Genomic DNA, 27,972 nt, shown 5'->3' with positions numbered 1-27,972 from the left:
TGAACTTAATTAGGCTGTTAGACTGTATACATTGTTTGTAGTATCGTTATAGGAAAAAAGTAGTAAAGAATCAATGTGTTGTGAAATAAATTTGCTAAAAATATTGTGAAAAGCCAACGGACGAAGATGGCAAGTTTAATAAAAAAACAAATTCTGAAACATTTATCAAAGTAAGTTCGTAATATTTAAATTTTTACTAATAATCATTTTGGATTGACAAGCCAGAGTATTAGACTACTTTTTGATCTTTAGTAATAACATATTGAAAAAAAAAACACATTTGTTATTTAGCTGTTATATATTTCTAAACTATACCCCTATATAAAGTAGAAAACTTTTTGTTTTTTAAATAGTAGTGCTATTGCTACATATTTTAACTAAAGACTTAAGAAGCTCTATTGGTGTTGTCTGCCCGCTTTATTAATGCCGGAAAGAATGGAATTTTTATACCTTACCCTAAACTTCCTTTGCGAATTCCGCCCTTTTTCCCATTCATTTTAGTACTACTCATTTAAACGATGAACGACCTAATAGAGTTTTAGACTTGATTTATAATTAGAAGTCGCTCTTTACTTGGTCACATACTAAACACAAATTTTTGTTTGTTTTTTAGGTTTGCGAAGAATTTGTCAGCAGACAGTATTAATTTGAGCACTTTAAAAGGAGAAGGGGAACTAAGTAATCTTGATCTAGATTGTGTTGCTATTCAAAACCTTATAAACCTTCCAACCTGGCTTCAAATTAATCAAGCAAAATGTAACAGGGTTCATGTAAAGGTAAGAACTAAAAAAAGCAGGTTTAAAAAATATGCTTTTTTTAATTTATTCATTCTCATTAAAGGAAGGCCGACCTTACAACCTAAAGGGTAACATTTGTACTTAGTCCAGTATTATGTTAAATTTGTCAGTCAGGGATATTATTGATTATTAATTGCCTCAACCCGTTAATTGGTTTTTGACTAGGCATAATTTTCTACCGCTTATAGCGTTTTACTCATATGGGACCATTGGGGACACCATGTTGATTAAATATTAAACTGTTGAATGCTAAAGGAGTTAAAACTTCGGCCTGGGTATCACCAGATTCGGTTCTTTGTTTAATTTAATTGCTTCAGAGTTAAACTTTTAAAATAAACAATTAAAAAAAATCATAAACACTAAAGAAAACAAAATGCCTAAAAAAAATTTATTTTATCTTTATATATATACATAACGTTTTTATTATATATTTATATTAAAAAATAAATTAACTTTTTGGATTTGCTCTGTAAAAATAAAAGCAATTTATTATTTGTGTCGTCAAGTTTGATACACATTATTTTCATGTATATATATACAAAAATATTTTCTTAAACCTTATTTGCTATCTTTATTTTAGTTGATGTAAACACATAGCACTGTAGTTTGTCGTTAATCAATATTTTAATTTTGTTAACAAATTGCAGATTTACTTAAAATTGTAATTTAATATTGCATACATTTTTATAAACCATTTTTTATTTAAGATACCTTGGACCAAGTTAAAGACAACGTCTATTATTATTGTAAGTATTTTAATTATAAAAAGTTAATAATCTAACTAGGTAGGCCAATTTTAATTTTGAAATCAATTAAAGATGAACCGGTAATATACTTCGTATCAATCATAATCTATCTAAATAATGCTATTACTCAGTAACCAATGATTGAGGTTGATTTCCTGTGTAAAAAGAGATAATAGCACATATACAAAATCTAATACGAATTTTAGATATTATACAATTCTTTATGTGATTGGGTTATCCTTTTTTTAGTTGTGATTTTAGTATATGTATTAAAATGCCTAAAAAATATTTACTGCCTAAATTACTTTATTATTATTTTTTGTATTGTTTGTCTAGTTTTTGGACACAGTTGAACTGGAAATGGTAACATGTGAAAAACCCCGTCCACCAAATGGTCCGTCTCCTATAGAAGCTTCAGCTTCTAGGTATACCTTTTTATTAACATTTATTAATTAAACCATATTTTTAAGATGGGCCTCTGTATTTTTATAAAATTTTGGTATGTGTTGATTGAACATTGAACATATGTTATTAGGCAGCATTAAACATATGAGAACTTCTTACAGGGTGTATTTTACCAATAATATTTACTTTAAAATTTTAGCTTTTTCTATGACAAATTTGTAGATTTCATTATATATATTTTTATTATGCTTTTTTGTTTAAAATTTTGTAAGAAAGCAGTTGTTTTAATAATGTTAGGTTGAAATTTTGTTGATTTAAAGATTAGATTTGGTTCAAATAAGTTGTATATATTGATTTTGTTGCTTTAAAGCTTTTAAATTGAATTTGTATTGGTTTGTGTAGAAGTATCATCCCAAGTTTTGAAAACTATTTTAAAATTTTGGATGAGTTTGTAAAAAAATTAAGCCACTTATTCTATACATACTTTACTCAAAATAAAAAATATAATTTAATTTTAATTTTACAGTATCTTTAAAAATCTTTATTCAAGAAATAATTACTTTAGATAATAATTACTAATTAATTATTGATTTATAGTGGAGACAGCAGTTACGGATTTATACAAAAAGTTCTGGAGGGAATAACAGTTCGAATCAATTCAATCAGTGTTAATTTTACTTCAAAAGTATTTAAAGCTGAATTTCAGGTAATATAACTAAAAAAAGGTAAAATATAAATTTAAAAACAATGTAAACATAAAAAAAGGCATTTAATTTTTAAAATACAAAAGAATTTAATTTTTAAAATACAAAAGAAAAAAGTGTAAATTACCTGCCATTAAAAGGTTATAAAATCTTTAACATTTGCCCCTTTTTGCTTCTTTTGTTTATCAATTTTGTGAAAAGGCCGGCTTTAAAATCTTAACATAAAGTAATATCTTTCACACCAACCAAGTCTGAAGCTGACTTTGGCAGTTTCGGATATTATTGATTATAATTACCCGATAATAAATCTATCGATTAGCTTTTGACTTACTTAAGGGCGCTATGGCATAGAAATCAAACCCAATATCCATGTAGTGAAGCATAGTGTTCTAACGCCTATAACAGGCTGTCTATTTATCACTTATAAATATTATATTTAACGTAAAAAGGTCAAATGTAAAAAATTTATTTTTTAATACAGATTACGGATGTAATTACATGTGATTAAATAATTAACATTGTGCTTTCTTGTTTTAAGTTGTCCCAATTAATGGTGATTAGCACTGACCCTGAAGGTAAACAAGCTGATTTGAGATTCACAAGAATATTAAATAAAGAATTTGGCCAGGTAGATTATTTTAATTAAAGAAAATGTAAAACATTTTGTAAAACTAAAATTTCAAAAAATTTTGGAAGTTAATTTAAGTCATTATAACTAATTTATAAAAAAGGCTGATAGGTCTTTAGACTATACAATCTAACGGCTTAGTTTTTTATTAGTTTTATTTGTTTCAAAAGTTGTAAATTCTATTTCAACGCTTGACTTGTTTGTCTTTTAAACTATTGTGTTTCGTATATTTGATTTTCACTTTTGTCCTCAAGGTGTTAACTTTCAAAAAAGTCACATGGCAGACAATGAGGATTGTGACTGACTCTGCCACTGCATTATCAGGTGGAATTACCACCCCTATTCGACTTATCACCAATCAGGCTTCAATAAGAATCGTTTTGCGACGAAAGGTATATAATTTTTTTTTTTTAATTTATGCTAAATCAATCATTTTGTTAAGCTATTTTTTTAAGACGTTAAGTGGTGTCAATGCATGGTTAACTAATTTCCTTTTTTACTTTTATAGAATAATAAACACTTACTAAATCTTGTTATTTTAACTTTTAAAATATTGATTATCAACTCTATTTTGTATATAATTTAAAAAAATTGAATTTTTTGTATATATATCTTGATGGCTCATTTTATAAAAGGGTTTAACATTTCTATTATGTTATAAATTTGTAATATATGAGTGAAAATCGGTGATATTTTTTTTGTAATTTTGCGCCAAAAAGCTCAGACTAGTAACTTTAAAATAAGTGTAGTTTTATTAACAAATTTTGTTAGTTTAAGAGTACATATACATAATAGAATAGAAGTATATAGCCTATACCTGATGGACCAAATGGCCTAAATGAATAGAACTTTAACCATTCTGAATTCATTTAATCTATTAAATCCTAAATATTTAATTAGTATCAAATGTAGATTGTAAATAAAGTAAGTTTATTTTGTAGGTGTCTGATCTCTCAGTATTAGCTTCGAAACTTCATATCCAGTTTGACGATTTACTATGGGTGTTAACCGATGCTCAGGTCCAATCTGCGTTACTCTGTGTTAAATCTATTAACGAAATTATCGAGCGTTCAGTGAAGCAATCAAAGCAAGATAAGAGTGAAGCTGCACAGGTAAATTTTAACTTAAACCGGTAAAAAATTAAAAAATAAGATTTAACTTCCTTTTTTTTTTTTAAACAATTGTTAGTGCCATATTTAAGTGTTTTTTTCCTAAATTGTTAAAATTTTAAAATTAAACATGCATTTTAAGCAGATTGTGTTGTTAAAAAATTAAATTTCTACTTGTATTTAATATCGTTTTTTTCTACTTGTATTTAATAATAATATATAAATTTCTACTTGTATTTAATAATATTTTTATAGATTTTTTAAATTATTCATAAAAATAATTGATTAATATTACTTACCATTTGAAAATTAGGGCTTGTAGCTATTAAAGTAAAATTAAAAACCCTAAAATAACTTTTAACTTATTTAAGTTTGATCCATTAACTTATATTTAAAAAAAGATAAATTGTTTTAAAAAAATGGTTTATTTAAAAAAAAAATTTTTTTGTTATTTTAAAATTTTTGTAATTTATTTTTAACAAATTTTTTTCCATTTTAGATTAGCTCGTCAAACCCTGCCCCTACCCCCCAAGTGTTTGATATACCCATGACCCCATCAAGTGACCCTTATTTTAATAAACATGTAATCCATGAGTCATCGTTTCATGTTGAACTTGATCGAATTGATCTTCATATTTGTGATGATGGTTCAACAACCAATCAAGAAGGTTTTTGAAATTTCTAAAAATTTTTTAACTTTTATTTAAAAATTCATTTGGTATAATGGTGTTTAATTAATATTTTATCAGCTAATATTGATTGAAAGTTGTGACTATTTAAAGACAGTTAAAATATTGTTCATAGATATTAATAGGGCTGGCTATTGGCTAGTTGTAATAGAGAAATACTGAATGATAAATATTTATATATATGTCCAATTTTAAAGCCTTTGTATTAAAAAAAACTTCTGTTTGCGGTGCGTAGGTAAATTATCGGGGAAAATATTAGTTCGGCCTAAATTACGTTCATTAAAATGTAACTTATACATTAAAAATGTAGAATTTAAAACAAATGGTATGGTATTAAATATTTGTTTTAAGATAAACCCACTAACCTTTTTTAATACAATAATCACTTAAAATATTGAATCAAAAAATAAAAAGTTTATATTTTTTTATAACTTTTTCTTATTTAATTTTTTTTGTTTCAGCAACCTATAAGAAGGTAGTGGAAGGTGGAGCTATTTTGTTAACTTTTTATGGACTAAAAATGGATCACTACGGCTCTCGTAAAGCTGGTATGTTATATGGCAATTTAGTTTATTTAATTTTGCTTTTTTTATTAATTATATTTATTCAAACAAGGTAGGTCAAAATGTTTGCGTTTTTTTGATGTTCGAACAAAACAAAACTAGCTATATAAATCACATTTTAATAAACCTAATAAAGTTATCTTTTATAAAATAAAGCGTATTTGAGTATTTAAGTTTTAAATCTTATATATAAAATTAGAAAGTACCTTGATATTTTTGTTGTTTTAAGTGTTAGTCATTTGGTTATATTAATTCTTGTAAAACTAGTTTCTAATCAGTTAATCATTTAACTTTAAAAAATAAGTGTTACATTATTCTGAATATCTAACTTAACAAATCAGTTAAATTTATGTATCTAGGTTTTTAAGAATTTTTTTATTAATAATTTTCTGTTTTATTAATTAAAATTCTCTTAAGATAAATAATGGGTCTTGTGGTTTTTAAATTTGCATATTACTTTTACTAAAGTTTAAACTTATATTTATTTATATATTTTCTCTTATCTATACCCTTAAATTATTAATTATGGTATATATCTAATGATAGGTTATTATTATTTTACCACCCCAAAAATTAATATATATTGTGATTGTAACTTTTATAGTTCACATAATTACTTTAATGTTTTTTGCTAAATTACTTATTTGTTTTTGTTTTTTGTTTAAAAACTGTAATATAGGATTTGTTAAAACTATTCTAGGTAAAGTACGAAGTCATTTTCGAGATTACGGCGAAATAGGTGTTTGTCGAGACAGTTGGGCGGAAGAAATTATCAAAAAGTTTAGAAAAGATTTTGTTGCTTTAAAAAAGGCTGCTACAGAAGCAGGGCACACTGGTAAGAAATAAGAATAAATAAATTTAGAAGTTTTTGAAAAAATATTTAAATTTAAAAAAAAAATTTTGAAATATTTTCATGAACATTATTTGACATAAACTTTTTTTTTTTTTCAGCAAAATATTACTCAACCAAGTTGCTTGAAAATTGTTTTGTTTTTCAACTAATGGATATTGAAATCGGGCAGGTAAAAATTTTGCCTAAAATTATTTGTAATATTTTTAATGATAAATATAATAATTTTTAAGTATTGACAATGGTATGCAGATAAAATTATAAAAAACTGTAAAATTATATCTCATTAAAAAAAAACGATTTTTCTTTTGCTATTTCATCATTTCATTGTTGTCTAAAAAACATGGCTTAGTCAGTATACTTGGCTTCACAACATGATGTTCTAGGTTCAATTCCAACTGCTTTCATGCTGTAGCTGTAACTCTTAACTATTTAAATTAAACCTTTAGGTTTCGTCATCGTCAGACAAAGAAAGAACGACCACAAAGATTTTGTCATCACAAAGAAAAGAGTTATTATTGCCCGATGACATGCCACTTATTTGTGTAAATAAAACGGATTATTATTTTCCTGATGGGAGAGATTATCCCGGTAAATCATTTTAAGTTTTTAAATTTGATTTGTTTAATTATAAAATGGTGTTTAAGCTTAATAAATTAGCAGTATTTTTTACCAAAAATAATGTGTTTAAAAACTAGTTTTAAGCAACAATAAGACGTGTTCCATAAACCCCTTTTACCCTTACCCCACTTTGTAAAACTTTATTTGAATTCCCCCAAAAAATTTAACCTAAAATTTGGTAATATATTTTTTTTTTCAAAATTTTGATTTTTAAGATAATTTTTATAATGTAAAATGGCATTTAATAATATGGTCGGATACTATTTTTAGGGGGTGTTTTGGGTTGTAATAAAGGCATTAGCCATTACAGGGAATAAGTTTAAAATAAAATTTAAAAAAAAAAATTTTCTTTTTAGCTCCTCATGCTAACATCTTTATTCGTGTCAATGCTCCTCGCATCCATGTGCACTATACCTCCCTCTTGTGGTTAAATCAGCTTGCCCTCACCACCATTCGATCCGTGCAGGAGATGTTGGATGACCTGGGGGTCATCATGGCAGGGGGTAATCCCCTAGAGGAGGAACATGTGGATATTAGAGTAGAAACTCTAATGCCCAAGGTCAGAATTTTTAAATTTTATTTATTTGTTTTAAATTATTTTTATTGATTAATTTTTTTTAATTATTTTGCTAACCAGTTTTATAAACGTTGTAAAAAGGTGTTTTGGGGTTTTGCACGAAGTTTTAATTTTATTGTGTTTGTTTATGTTTTGGCTGATTTCTTTTTTGTAAGTTTAATTTTTTTTTAAAACTCCTTGTAAAAAGGAGTGTTTTGTTAAATATACCATATCAGAATTTATTTTTTGATAAAAAAAAGTATACTTTTGAATAACTTTTAATTAAATTTTTAAATTGCCAATTTCTTTATTAATCTTTTAATAAAGCTACAAGATTACAACTTACAGTTGAAAATGAGTAAAGGAATGGCGGTTTTAAAAATATAAATTCACTTAATCACTTTTTATGAAGCGTTACATCATACTTTTAGCAAATTCGTGGTTTTTAATATGTAATCTATGTTAAAGATTGGATTTAGCGCAAAGTACATAAGATTAGTACACGGTACACAAGCAGTAAATATTTTTTTTTTTAAATGTCATTTGTTGATACCAGTTCGTAATTTTATCAAAAAAAAAAAAAAAACTTTTTATCATTTTTTATACTTTTTGCAATTTTTTTAGATATTTATCCCTTCTCCGAAAAAATCTGATGACCCAGAAATACCCCAAGGAATGGAAATCCAAATCTCACAAGCTACAATTACTAACTGTAGAGTTGGGGAAAATGCATCAAGAAATTCTTTAAAAAAACTACTAAAAGTTGTCAAAGAATCATATATTGCAAAGTAAGTCAAAAAATTGTTTTTTGTGATTCGTTTTTTTTTAATGTCAACTTGCTGCATTGTTATAAGATTACTGCCTGTTTTCAAGTTCAGTTTCAAGTTTGCCCTTTTAAAATAAGTGATCAGTCAACCTTCTGTTTTGTTTTTGAAATTGACAGATACTGTTATCAATAGTTGATAGCCTCCTATGATAGGGATTTTAATTGTTGTAAAATGGTTAAACTCTTAACTACTGCAGTATGATAATTTACCTATTTTTTTATTTTTTTTTTACTTTTAAATTGGACATACTTATACACATGTCCACTAAACTTTATTATATAAAGATTGCCTAACTTGAAAAAGCCATGACATAACAAAGAGTTAATTTAGACTTTTTAGACACAATTTATAATTGATATCTATTTTTTTTAGTAACCCGTCCACTTTTCCTTGCCAACCGGGTCATGACCTTGACATGTTACATCATAGCTTACAAGGTCATGCAGAGGGCGATGATATTCCTATAAATATTGCACTTAAATCTCCTAAACCAGAACTTATTGGTAAGCTATTCATATTTTATTAAGTTTAATAACATTTTTTCTTATGTTATATTACAGTAAATTTATCAAATTTACTAATTGCATTTTTCTAAAGCATAAATCATTAAGGTTAAAATATATGAAAAACAACTTAACTAGTTAGTGCCTTATTTTTTTCCAAAATTTTTAATAAAATCTTCATACCATTACTGAATTCCTATAATTAAAATAAAAGGACCCAAGGTCTTAAAAATTAAAAATTTTTTGGTTTTTTATTAAGCAATCGCATCAGACTTCTAGTATATACATTTAAACAACTTTTTTGCCTGGATTTTTGACATGATTTTGTTGTATTTAGGTTCATCTTTGAAGCAGAAAGCCTACTGTGATATCTGGTCAATTTGGTTTCGCCAAATTTGGATCGATTTTGTAATGCAAGATCAAACAAGCCCAACTCCGAAGCAAACCAAAACAGTTTCCTTTATTGACTCTATTCCTATATCATTATGGGTCTCTAAAAATCAAGATCAGTTAATAAGTACTACAAAAATACTAGAAGAAGATGAATTGTCTCCAAAACGGTCCGAATCTGCTCCCGATCTTCCGCAAAATCATGATGTGTGTTCGGAAGTTGATAAGAGCAAGAGTGATCACTGTTTGGAGGAAAACAGGGGTTCTGACTCGCCAAATGTTAACAAAGATCGGCCGAGAAGGAAAAAATTGCTTGAATTTTATCACCAAACACAAGAAGGTAAGTTATAAGAGTTTCTGAAGTTAAAACTTTATGATATTTCTGTTTTGGTCTGTAGGTTTTTTTTATATATTAGTCAACAACCTGCTGTGCGGTTGGCATTTTGATTGTTATAATATAGTCACAACTCACAACTAATATTTAGTCGCACACCACAAATGGCAATTTTTTTATTTTGTAGACCTATAAGATGAACGTACATATATATTGTCCACTAAGCTCCATCATATATAAATATATGTATATTACCTTTCATGCTGTAATTAATGTCATACATTATTAAAAATTTCTTAATCTTAGTTAACCCAACATAGTTATTAGTCCTTAAACCATTGTTACCATTTTTTTAGAGTTTATTTGCCAATATATTCATATAAAAGACTTAATATATACGTAAAATTCTTTTGTTTGATAAATATAGTCGGCAGCGTGGTGTAGTGGTAAGAACACTTGCTACACCACAAATGAGGTCGTGGGTTCGATCCCCACTGCCCTCATGCTTTACCGCCCTTGAGTAGGGCGCTATAAACGGTATAAACTTCTGTAGAGCCAGCACTTAATCAGCAGAATAATTATCGGGGAATTATAATCTGTAATATTCCAAACTGCCACAGGTAACTCGATATTGGGTCGGAGTAACTGATGTTACTCTACGTTTAAGTCATGCATTCGACTTTACCATATCGAGGATAAAGATTTATACAAAATTAAATAAAAATAGAATATGATTAAAAATACTTAAAATCACATTTAAATTATTTTTTAAATAAATTTTAATTACTTTACAGAATCACCCCAGAAAAAGAATATCGAAGTAGATGAAATATCAGGACCGGCTAAAAGTTATATTCTTATTAATAGTGAAAAGGTAAATAACATACTTGCATTGAACACATAAATAATAAATTCTATATTGTTAAATACACATATAATATCAGATTTTAAAGTTAAATGTGATAGTAATAAAAAAAAATATTTTTAGTAATCATTAATTTTTATAAACTTTATACTTTATCAGAATTATATATATAAAATTTTACATATTTTTATTTTATTATTATATTAATTTTATTTTTTTTATTTTTGTCTTATTTAATTATTGCCTTAAAATTTTTTACGTGCCTTTTTTCATGGATTTAAAATTTTTTAAATTTGCATTTTATTTATTTTTAGGCTTTAAAAATAATGTTGACTCATCACCAGTTTTTGTTCTTGGTTCATTTTGCCGAGTCGATTCAAAGCATTGGTGAAAAAGTTTTCAGTGATACTGAAACTATTTTATCTGACAGATCTTCTACCAGTGGATCTATTGGGTAAATACAATACGATAGTTTGTCCTTTTTAATTTAAATTTGTTTATTAATCACAGCTAGCAAGATGTAGTGGTTAAAACACTTAGCTTTACTACTTAGGATCCTTAGTTCGATCCCCACTGCGTTCATGCTGTGGGACCGTTGAGTAAGGCGCTATAAACTGTATAAACTCCTGCTAAGCCAACACTTAATCAGAAGCTTACAATTAATGTGCAAATATAAATCTAAAAGTTTCAAAAGCAAACTCTCAAGAGCAATTCGAGACTGGGTCTGGGTAACTGATGTTACTGTATGTTTAGGTCGTGATTTTTACATCAGGGATAAATAAACACAAAAAACAAAAAAACTTAGATGTATAAAAATTATGTTAGAAGCAATAGAGTTGCCTAAATTTATTATTTTATATAACTTTATGTATGTGTCACAAAATTAGAAAGCGACTTAACAGTCTAGCCATAGCGTTAGTTACAAATTAGAAACTAAAAGTTTTCATACTAGTAGAAAGTGCTTTGTACTATAAAGTTATTTTATATGTGGAATTTATTTTACTGGCACTAAAATTCCTTTTCTTGTAGATTTAAATAAACTTGTATTTTAGTTCACCAGCACACACTCCAACAGAAAAGGAAAAAGATTCAAGCGGTGTGAGAATAAGCTTCCCACAAATTGATGTTTTTCTTGTTTTGCGACCAGTACCAAATAGCACGGAGCTTGTAACTGAAGGTATGCACTAACTTGGCTTTGTTAAAAAAGCAGGAATTTTCACAAGTTATTTTTTTATGGTTTGAGGTTCATTGTAACTGTTAATAAAATAAGTCAAATTGCTCATTTATTACTTTGCAATTAAATTCAGTTCTATATTTTCATAGATTCAAAAAAATAGGCTTATCAGGGTACGAATTAACGGTTAAAAACGAATTAACGGTTAAAAAAAAAAGATTCGCTAAAAAGGAGGTCGCATTCTTAGAGCAATAGTTAGGTCCAAGTCATGAACTTCGTTTTTTAATAACGCTTGACGCGTTGCGTGGCATTTTTAAAATGTAACGTATTGTTAAACAATCGTTAATTATTTTTTGCACAAAACAAGACATCAAGACTGTTATGTATATAAAAAATTGGGCAACTACTTAACTAAACAAACTGCGAGAGTGAAAAATACGCATTGTGAGATCATGAAAAGTTTTTGTTCCTAAATGCCCTGTAGTAACCTACATTTACGCAGAATTATATTGATGTAATTATAAATGTGTGGAACCGGTACAAATAAATTAAAAAAATACACAAATATACACGAAAGTTTTAATGTCGGTTGAACTTGTTTGGTTGATTCGCTATTTCTAATATATTTGTGAAAAATGATCGGCTAATTTTAAAAACGATTCGCTTTTAGCGAATAGCGACCCGTTATTTCGTTCCCCTGCAAATTTAATAACCCAAAAACTTATGTTTTTGTTTAAAAAAAATTGAAATTACATGTTTTTGTCTAAATTTTACAACTTTGAAGAATTAATTACAATTATAATTTAGTAAATATTAATTACTTACACCTATTTTAATTGTAATTAAAATTAATAGCATTTAAACTTTTATAAAAATTTTATTTTTTTTTTTATTTTTAGAACATCACAGTTCAGTTACTGTACAAACCCAAAATTTAAACCCCTTTAATTCATCGTACAATATGGCCCCCTATCGTTCACCCACTGCAACCATGTCAGAATGTTCTTCCCTTGACACTGTCAGTATTTTGGGTGATGACCCTACTGATCCAGCCCCATTTGGGGACACTTTACCCGTCTCACCCAATTTGGGTAAGTTTGGGGAATTTTAATTTTTGTGAAAATGTTATTCATTTTAAAGTCCAATTTAGATTTTTTTAAATTTTATTTAGTTATTTTATTAATCCCGATTAAATGGTGATAAATTATTTAAATAATTTTAGGATTAAAATATTTGCTGCTATATGCCTAAGTTTCTTTTAGTCTGGGTGATGTATATATATATACCTTAGTTGTATCTTAAATTGTATACAGTCTCTGATTAAAAAATGTTTAGAATGGGCCAATTTAGTTAATTAAAAAATGGAAATTTTTGTATAAATCTTTTTTTTAATATTTTAGGTCAGCGATCAGTAGTAAATGGCATGGCCACTAATTTAAGGAAAATGGCCAGCAAAACTTTACACAACAAAATGAGAGATAATGTAGCAACAAGTGGTTCCTATGAATCCCTACAATACAGGTATATCAATTATCATTTTGATTTAAAAAACATTGCTCTTATATTTCGAGCCAAAAACTATTTTTAACACCTTAAATGTTTGATATTTTTTGGCATAGTATAGTGGTAAGAACACTTTGCTTCAATACATAAGGTCCTGGGTCCAACCTTTAATGTTTTGACAATGTAGGGCCTTTAGGTAAGGCTATAAACAGCATAAATTGCCAAGACATAACCACAAGCAATTGAGGATTTATCAGGAAATTATGCTCTATAATATTTGAAACAGCCAAGCTCAAGATTCGGTTGTGGTAGCCAATGATGCTCTATGATTTATCTATTAAAGTCGTCCTTCTCAAATTGAGAATAAAAGTACGAAAACCTTTTTTATTAATTTTTTGGCATTTTTGTTTAGAACTGCTACAATAAGTTCTAGTGGTTACGACACCGGTTCTGATTCCTTTATGACAACACAAGAAGAAGACAGCACCTCTGTTGCATCTAGTGGTGACATGGACCAGTTTGTGTATATCGATTCGCCGTTGCGCTTGAACGATTCTTTTAATAATTCAAACCAATTGTCACAGGAAAGGTTAGTCATCAAAAAAAGATACAGATTTTCAAGGAAACTAGTTAATAGCCCGCCCTATGGTTGGCATTTTAATTGTTGTAATTCCAACTCTTAACTAATATTTGCCTAAAATAATTTACCTGCACACTACAAATGCCAATTTTATTTATTTTGTAGGCCTACAAAAAACATACACATACATATATACTATTTATTTAGCTTTATAATTTAAAAAAATAAGTTTAGGATTCTAAGTTTTAAAAAAATAACATTTTAGGCTGTCTTACGAAAAGTTATTTTCGCTCATATATGATTTTCAACAGAGATATTTTAATGACAATATTTTGTTCAGTTTTGCTGAGCCAGTGAATAATTTAATGATGGCATCCATTGATACAGTTGTTGATACATCTGAAACCCAAGTTTTAGGCTCTGAAGAAATTTGTACGGTTGATATTAGCGAGGACAAAGTTAAAAACACAAGAAAAATGGTATGTAACCTTGTGAAAATAAGACTTTTAAACAGTTTTAACCATCGCCTAGCCAAAAAATCAATTGACAATTTAATTAGTTGACAATATGTTAATTAATATTCAAAACTGACAAAGTTAACTCGAGATTAGGTCAGATTAGCAAATGTTAGTCTGTGATCAGGCTTTAAAGTCAGACTTCCCACATTAAGGATAAAAACTGTATTTTAAAAATTGTTTTATATTTTAATCAAACGTTAAATTTTTTGTCTAAAATTTTGTTCCAAATTTTTTCTAAAACTTCAAATTTTTGTTTTTAATGTTTTTTTTTAGGTATCAGTATTACATGTAACAGCTAAACATGGAGTTGAATTAACGATTGATTCCCATAAAACCAACTCAACGGTTAAACTTGTTGCCAATAAAATCTCTTTAAATGAATTAGGAAATATTACAGAAGATAATGCTGCAAATTTGTACATAACTCCACCAGGTAACTATAACTTGTTTTAATATTAAACCTTTTTCTCTATTTTTTCTCTCTCTCTCTTGTAAGTTTTTTTCCCATTTTTTTTCTCTCTTCCTTTTTTAAAAGTCTTTTCCTTCCTCTTTTTCTCTCTTTTACCCTGTCATAAATTTTACAAATTTTTTTCAAGTTTGATAACATCAATAAATATTAATTAACATATTTTTGAATTGTCGTTCACTTGCACCTTACAACCCACAAGCAGTGGGAATTGAACTAAAAACCGTAGTATTTAAAATGTTGGGATTTCAGTTTTACTTTAAAAACCTTTTTACTAAATAAATAATATTTTTAAAATTCATTCTAGAAAAAACGAAAGATTCTTCAGAAAAACTTTTAACACCAAATTTGAGATTAAGAATTGATGACGGCCCCTCAGCTGCTCGCTACTCCCCTCAAGCGGCCAAAGTGGGGATGATGCAGATTCTTATGGATGGTGTTAAGGAAGAAATTCTAACTTCCACTCTAACAAATATAGGTGATTTTTTTTTTTTTTAAATGAATTTTAACTAATAAATATATATATTTTAAAATTTAAATGTTTGTTTTTTTGAGTAATTTGGTCCATGAAAATTTTAAAAACTTTGTTTTGGGGGTTTTAGGTGCCTTTCTTGAAGATGAGGTAATACCAGAAATTATCCCCATGAAAATTAAAGCAGAAAATATTCAACTTACCATAGAGGTATTAAAACAATTTAAACTAAAAGAAAAAACTATTTAAAGTTTTAAATCAAAAATCTAAATGACCAAGTAGTATTACAAATTGTTATTTCTAAGTTTTAAAGCTTAATTTTTTTTAAGGACGATGCCAAGCCTATATACCCGACTAGTATAACTATGCCACCTGTTGTATTGAATCTACATCACTGTGATGTTATGAGAGATGACAAGGGTGCTTTTCATGTTAATGGTAAGCTAAAAAATACATTTTAAAATGTTTAAATCCAAAGAAATTTTTTTGTCTTCATTTTCGATGGTGGAAGGATTACTTTATTGAATTTTTTTTTTCCTCGATCTTGTCTCCAGTTGCCTTTGACATTTTTGATTTTGTTTTTTTAATAAGTTATTTGTATTTGTTTTTTTGGCTCACTGTGAGTGAGTATAGTTTATTGTGTTTAACTTTAAAAACATGGCATCAATAGGAATTAAACTCAGAACCTCGTGTGGCAAATTTAAGTGTTCTAACCATGCTTGTACAAAACTGATGGCCTTATTAATTTATGGTTCATTTTTAGTAACTTTATTTTTTTTAAATTGTTAAACCTTAGCCCAATCATCTGCCCACTCCTTACCTGAAGCTATAAAAAGTATGTGCTCAATATCATCACAAAGTTCAACTGTCAATCAAGAACAAACCCCGCCCAAAAGCAACGGTGCATTATCATCAACTGAACTATCACCAGAATCTGGTACTGACAAAACATCAAAAAATAATGATCATTTGCTAACAAATGGAGACAATCATGTCATTCTGGCAGAAAGTACGATCACACCTAAGTGTAATGGGATAAAAGAACCGCATAACTTAAAAGTTAATGATAACATTTTGAACGAAAATATTGACCTTAAAAATGAACTTAAAACTGTTAAAGAAGAAAGGGATTCTCTTATTGCCGCTCTTCAAATGATGCAAGATGATTTGAATGCATCAGAGCAGGAGAGATCATTGCTTAAATTACAGATTGACAAAAAATCCTAAAGTCCTAATGAAGTTAAAAAAGGATTTTACAAGTCGATTTCCAACAAAAAATGAGAATTTAAGGGCAACTAAAAGAATTTGAAAAAAAAAGAAACATTTAAATCTAGTTTGCTGTATTATATTTGCATGGTATTTCAAAACTAGTAACTTGTGATGTACACGTAAAAGCAGAAGTGAACAAATTAAAATTCAAGTGAAACTTTAAAACTAATATTTAGTTCTGTTTGGCAAAAACTATAAAGAAAAATATGTGCCACACGTATAATTATCTTGAACTTTTCGTTCATTTTCGGTGCAATATTAAATTGGTACTACAAACATTAAATTGTAGTTAGCGCATTACTATACTAATTTTTTTGTTAATGTGTATGAATTGCATTATATAACCCTTAGATTTTTCACTGTGACATATTCACGTATTATGCCCAACCTATGAACTGAAGTCCAACTCATAATTAAATGATGCATAAAAATATGACATGTTTTTTTTCCTAGTCTTCTGTATGCAAATATTATTTATATATCGCCTGTTGTGCTTGCTTGATCGTTGATTTGTCAAGAATTTAATTGAATGTAAACATTTTGAAATTATAATTTCTGTGTAAATCATTTTTAGCTTAAAAAATGTAGGCAGTAGGTAAATATTCAGTAACATATATTTGACATAATGTTGGCACAACATTGTTTCGTTGACAGGTTAGTGTCAAATCATGTGTCAATGTCTATAGTTTATGTATTGACACCAGGACAACTGTAACATTATCCGCACTTCCTTTTCTGACGGCTTCGCTCGCCAGTTTATTACATGCTGTCTCAAATCTGTAAGCTTCTAGTGTTTTACTACTTCCTTCAGGAGGTTGATTACTGTTATCCTGTCAACAACAAATAATAAAATTAATCTGGTAAATAAAAAAAAATCCCAAACTAAAATTAACATGAATTTTTTTATATTGATACTACTTTTTTGCTCTTTATATTTTGTATTACAGATTGGCCTTCCATGTTTTTACCTGCAGTACTTGTAGCACAAATTGTATGGCCTGATCTGGAGTGTAAACTTTCCATAAGCCATCACAGGCAATGATAAGGAACCTGTCGTTGCTGGTCAATTGACATCTCTTGACATCAGGTACGCTGATCACACCACACCGCTTGAACTGGCCATCTCCAATTGATCTAGATACCTCTAGTATACCAAGTACTCTTCCCTCTCTAAAAAGAAGGTAAGAAATATTAAGAATGGTTTTTTTAAAGATCTTTGGAGATGGTAGCATATCAGTTAATAGTATGTTGAATTAGTCCATAAAATTTTGATTTTATTAATATGATAAGCTGGAATATAGAAGTCAGCATATGGAGTAAAATAGTGTTCTAAGGTACCTGACGTTTCCACCAGCCTTTTGGATTCTCATTCTTTCTTCATAATTTGTTGGATTATGTTCTTTGCTTAAAGGAATGGCAACATGCTTTTTCGAATTACTCTGATATCGACACAAAATAGCCTGCAACAAAAAAGTATTTAAAAAATGTGACTATATTGAAATAATTAAATTTTTAGTAAAATTCTACTTCACCTTACTGTCACCTAAGTTTGCGATATATAAGCTATCATCCAAAACTAAAATACAACAAGCTGTTGTGCCATCTTTCCAAACAGGTTTGCTACAATAATACAAATACTTTATTTACAAGTATTGTTTTTAAATAGAGATTTGCTTTTTCATAAATTTTGTTTTTTAAATGTTACTTATTTGATGCCTCCTTTAGAAATTCTTCATCTAAAGATTTAAAAGATGTCAAAATTTGGCGCTTCATTTCTTTGTCAAAGTTAGATACATCAGCTGTTGGAAATGTAAAATATTGATTACTGCCAAATTAAAAAAGAATAAGAGTTGTTTACATTAAAGAGATATAGGTTGTTTATTGTATAATTGATTGAACAGCAAAAATATTAAGGTACATAACTATTTTTTCAACCTTTCGGTAATTTCTCTGATAAGTGAACATGTAATCGTTTTGCTGCATGTAAAGAAGCACGGCTTCCACCATGGCCGTCAAAAACTGCAAAATAAGAAACCCTGGACCTAAAAGTATTTGAAAAATATTTATAAAAATGTAATTTTTGGGAAATTTTTGTTTTGATTGTATAGCCTAGAGTTAATTGTATAGCCTAGAGTTAATTCAAATTTTTCTGACCCAGGCTTAAGTTCAGGGTATTAAAAATGGTCCATAATTTTTCTTAGTAAATGTTTTTTTTGGTATTTTACTCACACTTTTGGAATGAGTTGTTGAAATTTATCTGTGCAGTCGTCTAAAAGTACATGGGCATCTTGCATGTCTTCCCGTTCTCCCTTTCGCTCAGCACAGTAACTTTGAAGTGTTGAAAGAAATCCTTTTTTTAAACAAAGCATAAAACTTCATTAAATTTATTTTTTTAATTATTACATATTTTTTAATTTAAAAGTTTTATTTTTTTTTCCATTTAAAATACTGACCATTAGTTAATTTTGGTTGCTTTGGCTCAATAACAGACTGTGTAACATTGTCAGTTGATACCCTCTTTCGAGATGAAACTAAATAAAAATTGAGGGTTTTAAATTTTTAAAAAATATAAATTTAAATAAAAAAATTATTTTTTACCTGACTTTGGTTCATCCTTAAGAATTTGACTTCCACTATCTGGGCTTATATTCCCATAAATACCTCCCTAAAACAATAAATTTAATATTACAATTTTTAAATCTATTTTTTTATAAAAGTTTAAAATTTATTTGTTATTAAAATTTGCAAAAATATTTTTTTAATTAAAAACTTACTGTTGGATCCATTTTACTCAAACTGAATACCTTTTTTGAAGAGCAACGATCAGTTAAACCTATGCTAACAATTTTAAATTAAAATGTGTTGGTACAGATGAATTTATATATAGCCTTCTGTATTAGACTTTATTGTCACATATTACTTGGAAATTATACAACTTCACACAATTTCAAATTGCTATTGAATAAAAAACACGATTAACGTGTGACGAACGCATGCGCCCGACTGCCCGAGTGAATATAAGATTTCGCAGGAAATCAGCAGGAGTATACAATACGCAAATTTTAGAAGAACTGTAATTTAAAAACATATGCCGATTTGTCGCAATTAAATGATTTAAAAATCAAATTAAAATAGTCAACTATAAATACGTTAAATGATGTAAAGTATGGGTAATAAAGCAACTTAATAACCGTATTATGTTAAATTATAACAACCAAAACTGCATAAACATAACGTGTTTACATTTTTTCTGCAAGCTTGTGTGGTTATGACTTTATCCTCTACACACATCCTAATATAGTTTAACGTTTTTACCTTTTTGTTGATTTACAATGATTTTTAGTTTTTTAGATTTTATCCACCCTAATATAAACAACAACAAAGTGAAAGGTTTTTATTTAATTTTTATGTAGTTTGCGTTGCAGTTGTCATATGACGTCACACATGAAGTACTTCTCAAGCCGAGGATAAAGCTAAACAATTAATTGTAGATCGCCTGACCTAATTTTTTTTGTACACGACCTGGCTCGGTTCTGTTTTGTTTAATGAAATACTATAACAGTGCTTTTAATAAAATAGTAAATATACTTTCAACTTTGTTTTTTTGTGTTTTTATTAACTCGTTTATGTAAGCAGTTATTACTGGCAATAGTCTGATGGTAACTGACAGGCTAAGTTAAGATACATTCAAGATAGAGATCTATATAATAAATATGAGTTTGAACCGTAACTCACAACTTAGAGTACAGTTTTACAGTGATACATTGTCAGTTTATTATTTTTTGGGGTTGCTACGTGAAAATAATTAAATATTGGGCTTTAGATATTTTTGTATTTCTTAGGCATAAAAGTCAGGCTAAAATTATTTTTATCTGTTTATTGAAAAAATTATGTAATACTTACTGTGTAGGATTATATATGTTATAACCTTACACAAGGCAATATGTTGTTAAACTTCATAAAGTTTTCCAGTCAATCTAACCTAATAAACAAAAATGTTTATTTTTTTTAGAGAAAATGAAGTATGTGTTAGCTTTTTTAATTCTATGTATTGTTAGATTCTGTAGATGTACTATTTATGCGGTAAGTGACCAATTTCCCTGGTATTCTTTTGATTAATATGTAAACTGTCTCAAAAACCAATTTTATTGTGAATTGTTATGTTTAGTATGATGATACAAATGCAACAAGTACATTCTCGGATTATGAATCAGAATTTGGAACAACAATTGGCCCAGAGGGAATGATTGTAAGTTAAACTGTTACTGTACGAAATTAATTTGGGCTTTGTAAATTCAGCTATTTTCATGTTTTTTTTTTGAATGATCAAATTTTATTGTTTACACTTATTATGTAAGAAACAAGTGTTATTTTAAAGTACCACCTTTTTTTTGAGTGGGCACAGTATTAGTTGGAGACTTACTATTATTAGTTTTTTTTTGCGTTTTGTTATTCTTCATATATAGTTTTATGAGCAATGTTTAAAGACTTTTAGGTTAAAAAAAATGTGCTGTTTGTAAATTATCATTGGTAATCTTAGTTTTTTTACCATAGGAAAATGCTTGTTGCTAGTAGTTTTTATTTTTTAATTTAAATTTAAATGTTGTTTATACTAATTTTTTTATTTTTATTAGGGGATTTTGGCAGTTACCAAACCTTTGGATGCTTGCCAAAAAGTTGATGAGAGACCATATCCATCAATATTCAATAACAAAAACATGTCGGTCAATGCCTTTGCACTTATTTCAAGGGGAGGATGTGATTTTGCTGTCAAGGTAAATGTTTGCCTTCTAAATGGTAAACAAAAAATTTAACTTTTTTGGTAAAAATTTTGGATTAATAAATAATTATTAGAATGTTTTTTACATTTGCAGTTAAAAGACAATGTTTAAAATAATCCAAAACCAATATTTGTCCTATTTACAATTAAACATTTTTTAAAATAGAAAATTAATATTTTAAATTTTATTTTGTATATGTTAAATTTTACATATATAAGCCAATAAAATTACATTGCTGTAGTTAATGTTATATCTACTTACATAATTGAATTTATTTTAGGTTTTAAATGCTCAAAAAGCCAATTTTAATGTGGCTATAGTTTACAACATTGGATCTGACAATCTCGTTCAAATGGGAACTTTATATCGTAAGTTTCGTTCAGGAAGTAGTTTTGTATAGTTGGCTACATTTTTGCTTACTCTTTAAAATCAGTAATATGATGAAATATGGACTTCACTCTCTATATATAGATTTAGACGTGACCGAATCTCAGCACTATGACTTATTATAAAATCTTGACATATTATTTTCTGCTATAATTTATGCCAGTTTGGTATTATATTACACTAATAACATTTTTTTCATTAATTTGGGATTTTGTCGAAGGTATATACAGTAAGAATTAAACCCTGGACCTTAGGTTTTAAAAATTCTTAACCTTTAACATTTTAAACACTATTATATGCGAAAAAATTCATCCAATTTTAATCCTGTTTTATTATAATAAGAGTCTGAATAATAATTTTAACAACTTATAAAAATTTTAGCTGATATCTCCAAGCAAGTTTCAATTCCCTCTGTATTTATCGGCCAAACTGCTGCAGATGTTCTGAATGCTTCCTATTTATATTACTACAAGTAAACCATTTAAAATTTGATGTTAATATTTTGAAATAAAAAATTAGTGTAAAAAATAGGCAATTTTCTATTTAAATTTAAATATATGGTATTATTAATTTTCTATTACTAAAAATAAACCTTTTATTTACATTTTTATTCAACTTTTTTTATTACTTAATAATTATGTTAAAAACATATTAAAATCATATTTTTATATTTCAGGAATTCACCTATGATTGAAATTTTTGATGACACCAATCCATTTTCACTAAAATATTACATCATACCATTTCTTATTGTTTTAAGTACATGTTTTGTGGGACTTATTTTGTTTATGGTAAGTTATACTTTTAATTATTTTTTGATGAGTATAAATATGTTAAAGTTAATCCTGGACTAAACATTGGCATTGGCAGTTTTTAGTAATACTCTTCTATAGTTAGTTAAGCTGATAATCCATGTTATTGTATATTAGACAAGTATGCACATGTCTGTTGTTGTAATATATAATATTGTTTACTCAAAAGATTTAAAAAAAAATAACTAACTTTTGATTTAACAATTTTAATACTCTAACTTTGCATTATCCTTAATAATCCAAATTATATTTGCAAAAAGCTTAATTAAGGGCCATTTTTGTGTACAATATCACAATAAAAATGAATTTAAAAAAAAATTTTTTAGACACCTTATAGGTTAATTATTTTTAATGTTATCAATCTTGTTTTTTTTTTTATAGGGTGTTAGATTTTTAAGGGACCGTAGACGAACCCGCCGTAACAGACTTTCCAGACAAAGATTAAAGCAACTCCCAACAAAACTATTTGAAAAAGGTCTGCTATAAATCTTTTCATTTAGATTAAGTTTACTTTTATTTAAAACATGTTCCTGTTTAAGAAATCTTACAAAAAGGCCTTACTTCTAATAGTGTCAATAGACCATATGATTTGCTTTTTAAACATATTTTTAAACAAGATATACCTTTTTTGATAACTGAAAAATCTGTTTTATAAGAATTTAATTATATGCTATAGCATTTTTAGTTTAAATTGTATAAATAAATATTTTTTAATTTTTTGTTTATTTTTAAATTTTTGTTAATTATTTTGTTCAGGTGATGAATATGATGTTTGTGCAATTTGTTTGGATGAATATGATGATGGAGATAAACTGAGGATATTACCTTGTCAGCATGGTAGATATAAACCTAATTATACTTACTTTAAAAAAACATTTAAATGTCATCATTTGAACTTGTAAAAAAAAAATTTAAAAAAGAAAAAAATTACCTATAAAATTTAAAATATATCATATTTGAAAAGGAAATTTATATTGTTTTTTTGCAAACATTTTGAAACTAACTTACAATTTACACTGTTATTTGGTAACACAGTTTTATGCTTGTGTCAATAAACAGAGCAATTTTTTTTAATTTAACGACTGTTTATAGTAAAATTGCAATTTCATTGTGTGGTCATATGACACAACATACTGAAACCTTTAATAATGAATATTTATTTACCAAGTAAACATACCATTTTGTATTTACAGCTTATCATTGTGCTTGTGTTGATCCATGGTTAACGACAAGCAAAAGGGTTTGTCCTTTGTGTAAAAGAAGAGTGCTAAGCGATGACGAATCGTCTAATAATTCCGACTCTGACAGTAAGAACTTTGTTTTAAAATTTCAATTTTTTTTTGAATTTACAATTTTAAAAAGCCATAGGCTATGTGGTTACCAACTGTATTTTTTTATTGCATCAAATTATACTATTCTAAACACTAAACACAAATATATATTATACTTCTAAAATATTTAGGAAGTATTTTATAACTTTGTTTTTTATGGTAGTTATATTTACTTTCTATTGTGTGTGACTTAAATTGTTAAAACATGCAAAATATTTCACTATGTAAATTTCAGGAGTATTTTTAAATATTGACTCAATTCTGCTTTGGATTACCTATTTGATTATTTTAAAACTTTGATTATTTAATGTTACAGTTCTTGGTTATATAAAGGTTGTGTATTTAATGGCCACAATTAGGTTTTAATTTTATTAACAACAACTTTTTAAACTATTTTAGGAAATTTTATAAATGTTATTGTTTACTGTTTTTTTAAATTTTTGATGCGGTGTTTATAGAATACGTTCTCACAAAAGAAGGGCATTTCCAATTTAATTTCATTTTTAAATATCCTTCAATTAAAATTGCCTTCGACTACTTGCGGTGTCTTGTTAATAACCAACTAAATGCCTATCCTACTTGGTGTATTTTTTACCCATTTACAGTTCACCATTTGATTGCTGGCTTTTACAAATTGCTGGTGGTAATTTACTGAAGCACCATAGAGCAATATTTTTTTTAAATTTTGAGTGCCTATAAATTGGAAAATAACAACACCACTTCTTGTAATGTGGTCATGAATTGTACTTTGTTGACAGGTTTCGGGTTCGAACTGCACCAATGCCACAATATTTGCCCTTAAGCTTGGTGTTTACGAAAAACTAAAACACATCACACATTCTTTCAAATAAAAACATAGAAACTGTATCACAAATAACACAACTTTTTTTACCCAACAAACATAATTTAAATAAGGTAACAGGTTGCCAAACTTCTGTAATAAAACCTTCTTTTCTTAATTTTAGGTGAAAGTGAGAATGCTCCCCTCATTTCATCCTCTCCAGCTTCATCAGCAAATGCTGCCAGATATGGAACAGGATTTTCACCTCGCAATCCTTTCTTGAGAGCTTACTCCAACTCTGTTACTTCTTCACAAACCAGGTTTCAATTTTTTGTTTTTAAACTTTGCTTATTTTTTATTCAAATGTAAACTTTTTGGTTACCATTAAAAATTTTGTACTTGACATTTTTTAAAGATTTTTGTACCTTTTTTATTTATTTTAAATGCTTAGATATTTGTTCAGATTTGGTTTTAATAAAACCTACCGTTTAAAAATATTTTTAATCTCTTATTGGTGTAGTATGCATTCCATCAATATTTATTAATTTAAATTGTTATTTAAAGTGATGAGGAGTCTGTTCCTACAACAAGAAATGTTCAACAACATCAACTAATACAACAACAACAACAAAACCAAATTTTAACAAGCACAGAGGAAACACCGAGTACATCTTATGACCCAAGATTTACTGTTCTTATTGGTTTGTTTGATTTTGAATTATTATTTGTAAACTTACCACATAATACTCCCAAGGCACAGTTTTGCCAAGTCAATTACCATTTGTTTGAGCAGTTCTATTAATCAGCAGTTCTATTACTTGTAAAGTACAATATCTCCTAGTGGTCAATGTTTAGGACTATTTTGATGTCTTTACCAAACTTTTGAAGTTAATTACAGTATTGTTTTCTAGGCAGCAATATGGAAAACTCTTAAATAGCAATAAAAAATTTAAAACAAAAAATTTTGTCCCAGTCTTCAAACAAATATTATTTATACTGTGACATTATGAATTGATATTCAATTATTTTTATTTTTAGATGTAAATTCAACAGATCCAAAACCATCTCCATCTAATTCTGTATCAAGGTAAATTTATTTATCAACAGTCTGTAATCAAATATTTTCCTGATATTTTCAGTTACTATCATTTCTTAGTTAATAGCCCATCATACTGGCTTTATTTTAATTGTCGTCATATGGATTCAACTTACAACTAATTGTGGTGGGATTAATTTACCTAGGCACCACAAACGGCAGTTTTTTTAGGTATATATATCAATTTGATATTCAAATACATTTATCTTAGTTCTTCCACTCTTGACTCACACCTCAGTCTGACACAAACCAACACAGAAATATGTGACACATCAACCTCGAACTATGAGGACGCACATCAAGATCTTAGTGATGACACCCCCCAGACCCCTCCCCCTGAAGTTACAGAAAACTCCCCGAGCTTCTACACTTTGTCTTCATCGTCGGCAGAGGATGATGTGGATGATTGTGCTGAAAATTCAACTCTTCTACGGAGTTGCGGAAGTTTTGAAGAGAATCCGAATTTGGGGGAATCACCGGGAGCCGAAGTGGTTGTCATTGTACAAGGTTAGTCATAAGTTACTTTAACTTCAATTTTAAACCGATGTTTAGAGCATTGCAAAAGCCTATTTACTAACCCATGTAATATTCCATGCAATTTTCTATGAAATTTAACAAATGTTAACCTTGTATGTACACTTGGTATTTCTTGCCTGCCTAATAAAGAGGCAATATTAAAAGCTTTAAAGTTACTGAAGCTTAAGTCAGCTATGGTTGTTATCATTTCCAGCGTAAATTATATTTTGAAAGATTTTTATTATTTTTTTGTATATATCTTTATCTTCGATGTGGGAAAATCGAATGCGCAACTTAAACATAGTGTAACATAAGTTACTCCGACCCAGTCTTGAGTTGCCTGTGGCAGTTTGGGATATTATAGACTATAATTGCCCGGTAATTATGCTGCTGATTAAGTGCTGGCTCAGCAGGAGTTCATACCGTTTATAGCGCCTTACTCAAGGGCGCTACAGCATGAGATCAGTAGGGAATGAACCCACGACCTTATGTGTGGTGTAGCAAGTGTTCTTACCACTACATCACACTGCCGGTTACATAAATTCTTGTATAAATTGTGTGTGAATTTTTAGTAAATGCCTATAAATGTTAGTTGAAAGTATTATTTATTTTCTACAACTTTAAACATTAAAAAGTTGTTGAGATAATTTAAATGTATGTTAATTTTTTTTAAGGTGGTGACAATTTGAAAGATTCATCATTTGCCTAAATCCAATTCTAATACTTAACAACATTGTACTTTTATTCACACTATACTAATTCTCCATCCTGCCTTTTTTACAAGGACATGTTTATACTATTAGGGATAAATTGACATTTAAATAGTAAGTGACACTTGGTGATGGTCACAGTTTTGCAGTGAAATTTTCACATGGTTTAATTTTGGAGGTTTATTTTCTGTTTTGGAATGGATTTTTTTTAGTTTATGGAACTACTTTGAGATAACATAGTTAAATCAGACTTGTTTATTTAAAAAAGGGTGCACTGACACTCTTTTTGGATGTCTTTTTTTTATGAAATATTTACTACATAAGGCAGTGTTAATAATATGTTTTTTTAACTATGTATTGATTAGCTAAATTTGTAAACTGTATACCGAGTAAGAATTTTACCGACTTCTAATGCAGTTTGCTCTAAAACAGTTAGTTAAATTAAGCTTTTTTTGTAATATATAATAAGCTATATTATTAGCTTGGCTTAATATATTGCAAATTTATTTAAAGCTTATTTTTGTGGCCTTATAAGCTGGCCACAAAAATATTTTTTTTTGTGGCCTTATATTTTGTACAAAAATTAGTTCTTGTTGCATATACCTGATTTTTTAATCCTTGTTAAGATTACGAACATTATTTTTATTTTCCTATTTTAGATATTGTTGTCAAAAAAAGATAGGGTTTTGTATATAAACGCTTAGATTAATAATCCTTACGAAATGATTTTAAATAAAATTTGTTTAATATAGCTATATGAAAACCTTTTATAATTTTTAAGTTTGTAAAGAAATAGTTAACCGCTAGTTGGCGTCGACCAGTTATTTTTTTAAAGATTTTAAGGCACATTTTTAAATGGTGGGCATTATTAATACATCTAAAAACTGTAATTACTAAAATAATTGATATTCTAAGTAACAAATTAACTATTTATAAAAACCATGAATATACAATTGGTGCCTAGTGGAATAATTTAATGTATAAATAGC

General features: G+C 27.8%; 3 protein-coding genes across 3 annotated transcripts; 2 read left to right on the top strand and 1 right to left on the bottom strand.

Moving 5' to 3' along the window:
* Positions 1 to 3: 3 nt before the first annotated feature.
* On the top strand, positions 4 to 17,289 carry LOC145749864 (bridge-like lipid transfer protein family member 3B). Its single transcript, XM_082565744.1, has 29 exons — positions 4 to 170; positions 614 to 776; positions 1,505 to 1,543; positions 1,880 to 1,968; positions 2,546 to 2,654; positions 3,191 to 3,280; positions 3,535 to 3,672; positions 4,222 to 4,392; positions 4,889 to 5,057; positions 5,540 to 5,626; positions 6,342 to 6,476; positions 6,593 to 6,663; positions 6,941 to 7,082; positions 7,469 to 7,671; positions 8,293 to 8,456; positions 8,868 to 8,998; positions 9,336 to 9,728; positions 10,517 to 10,596; positions 10,902 to 11,041; positions 11,640 to 11,764; positions 12,661 to 12,852; positions 13,162 to 13,282; positions 13,677 to 13,853; positions 14,185 to 14,323; positions 14,636 to 14,795; positions 15,136 to 15,306; positions 15,431 to 15,510; positions 15,630 to 15,738; positions 16,097 to 17,289. Exons 1-29 carry the CDS (start codon positions 127 to 129, stop codon positions 16,525 to 16,527), a joined length of 4,263 nt encoding a protein of 1,420 aa, XP_082421870.1. The 5' UTR covers positions 4 to 126; the 3' UTR covers positions 16,528 to 17,289.
* Positions 16,634 to 19,782, bottom strand: LOC145749865 (integrin-linked kinase-associated serine/threonine phosphatase 2C-like). Its single transcript, XM_082565745.1, has 10 exons — positions 19,344 to 19,782; positions 19,168 to 19,234; positions 19,023 to 19,100; positions 18,799 to 18,919; positions 18,505 to 18,611; positions 18,275 to 18,368; positions 18,102 to 18,189; positions 17,908 to 18,029; positions 17,538 to 17,739; positions 16,634 to 17,399 (listed from the first exon to the last, which is right to left on the bottom strand). Exons 1-10 carry the CDS (start codon positions 19,353 to 19,355, stop codon positions 17,250 to 17,252), a joined length of 1,041 nt encoding a protein of 346 aa, XP_082421871.1. The 5' UTR covers positions 19,356 to 19,782; the 3' UTR covers positions 16,634 to 17,249.
* An 803-nt stretch (positions 19,783 to 20,585) lies between these two features.
* LOC145750276 (E3 ubiquitin-protein ligase RNF13-like) lies at positions 20,586 to 27,721 on the top strand. The gene is made up of 14 exons (XM_082566267.1): positions 20,586 to 20,652; positions 20,738 to 20,818; positions 21,204 to 21,344; positions 21,631 to 21,718; positions 22,119 to 22,209; positions 22,414 to 22,528; positions 22,931 to 23,024; positions 23,306 to 23,386; positions 23,743 to 23,856; positions 24,846 to 24,981; positions 25,226 to 25,362; positions 25,700 to 25,748; positions 25,969 to 26,264; positions 26,948 to 27,721. The coding sequence occupies exons 1-14, from the start codon at positions 20,587 to 20,589 to the stop codon at positions 26,980 to 26,982; spliced, it is 1,524 nt and encodes a 507-aa protein (XP_082422393.1). The 5' UTR covers position 20,586; the 3' UTR covers positions 26,983 to 27,721.
* The last annotated feature ends 251 nt before the right edge of the window (positions 27,722 to 27,972 follow it).

Source organism: Corella eumyota, chromosome 4 (genome assembly GCF_963082875.1).
Source record: "Corella eumyota chromosome 4, kaCorEumy4.1, whole genome shotgun sequence".
NCBI lineage: Eukaryota > Metazoa > Chordata > Ascidiacea > Phlebobranchia > Corellidae > Corella > Corella eumyota.
Note: the sequence above shows the minus strand (reverse complement) of the source record. Positions and strands in the feature narration are given on the sequence as shown.

What these genes read in the sequence shown, in the direction of transcription:
- LOC145749864 (XM_082565744.1), top strand. Translation starts at nt 127, where the DNA reads ATGGCAAGTTTAATAAAAAAACAAATTCTGAAACATTTATCAAA. An exon ending in TGGATATTGAAATCGGGCAG is followed by an intron (nt 6,664 to 6,940) that starts GTAAAAATTTTG and finishes TTAAACCTTTAG; the next exon opens with GTTTCGTCATCGTCAGACAA. An exon ending in CACGGAGCTTGTAACTGAAG is followed by an intron (nt 11,765 to 12,660) that starts GTATGCACTAAC and finishes TTTTATTTTTAG; the next exon opens with AACATCACAGTTCAGTTACT.
- LOC145750276 (XM_082566267.1), top strand. Translation starts at nt 20,587, where the DNA reads ATGAAGTATGTGTTAGCTTTTTTAATTCTATGTATTGTTAGATTCTGT. An exon ending in GATGTGATTTTGCTGTCAAG is followed by an intron (nt 21,345 to 21,630) that starts GTAAATGTTTGC and finishes AATTTATTTTAG; the next exon opens with GTTTTAAATGCTCAAAAAGC. An exon ending in GATATTACCTTGTCAGCATG is followed by an intron (nt 23,387 to 23,742) that starts GTAGATATAAAC and finishes TTGTATTTACAG; the next exon opens with CTTATCATTGTGCTTGTGTT.
- LOC145749865 (XM_082565745.1), bottom strand. An exon ending in TAAGGATGAACCAAAGTCAG is followed by an intron (nt 19,101 to 19,167) that starts GTAAAAAATAAT and finishes ATTTTTATTTAG; the next exon opens with TTTCATCTCGAAAGAGGGTA. An exon ending in CAACAACTCATTCCAAAAGT is followed by an intron (nt 18,612 to 18,798) that starts GTGAGTAAAATA and finishes AAATACTTTTAG; the next exon opens with GTCCAGGGTTTCTTATTTTG.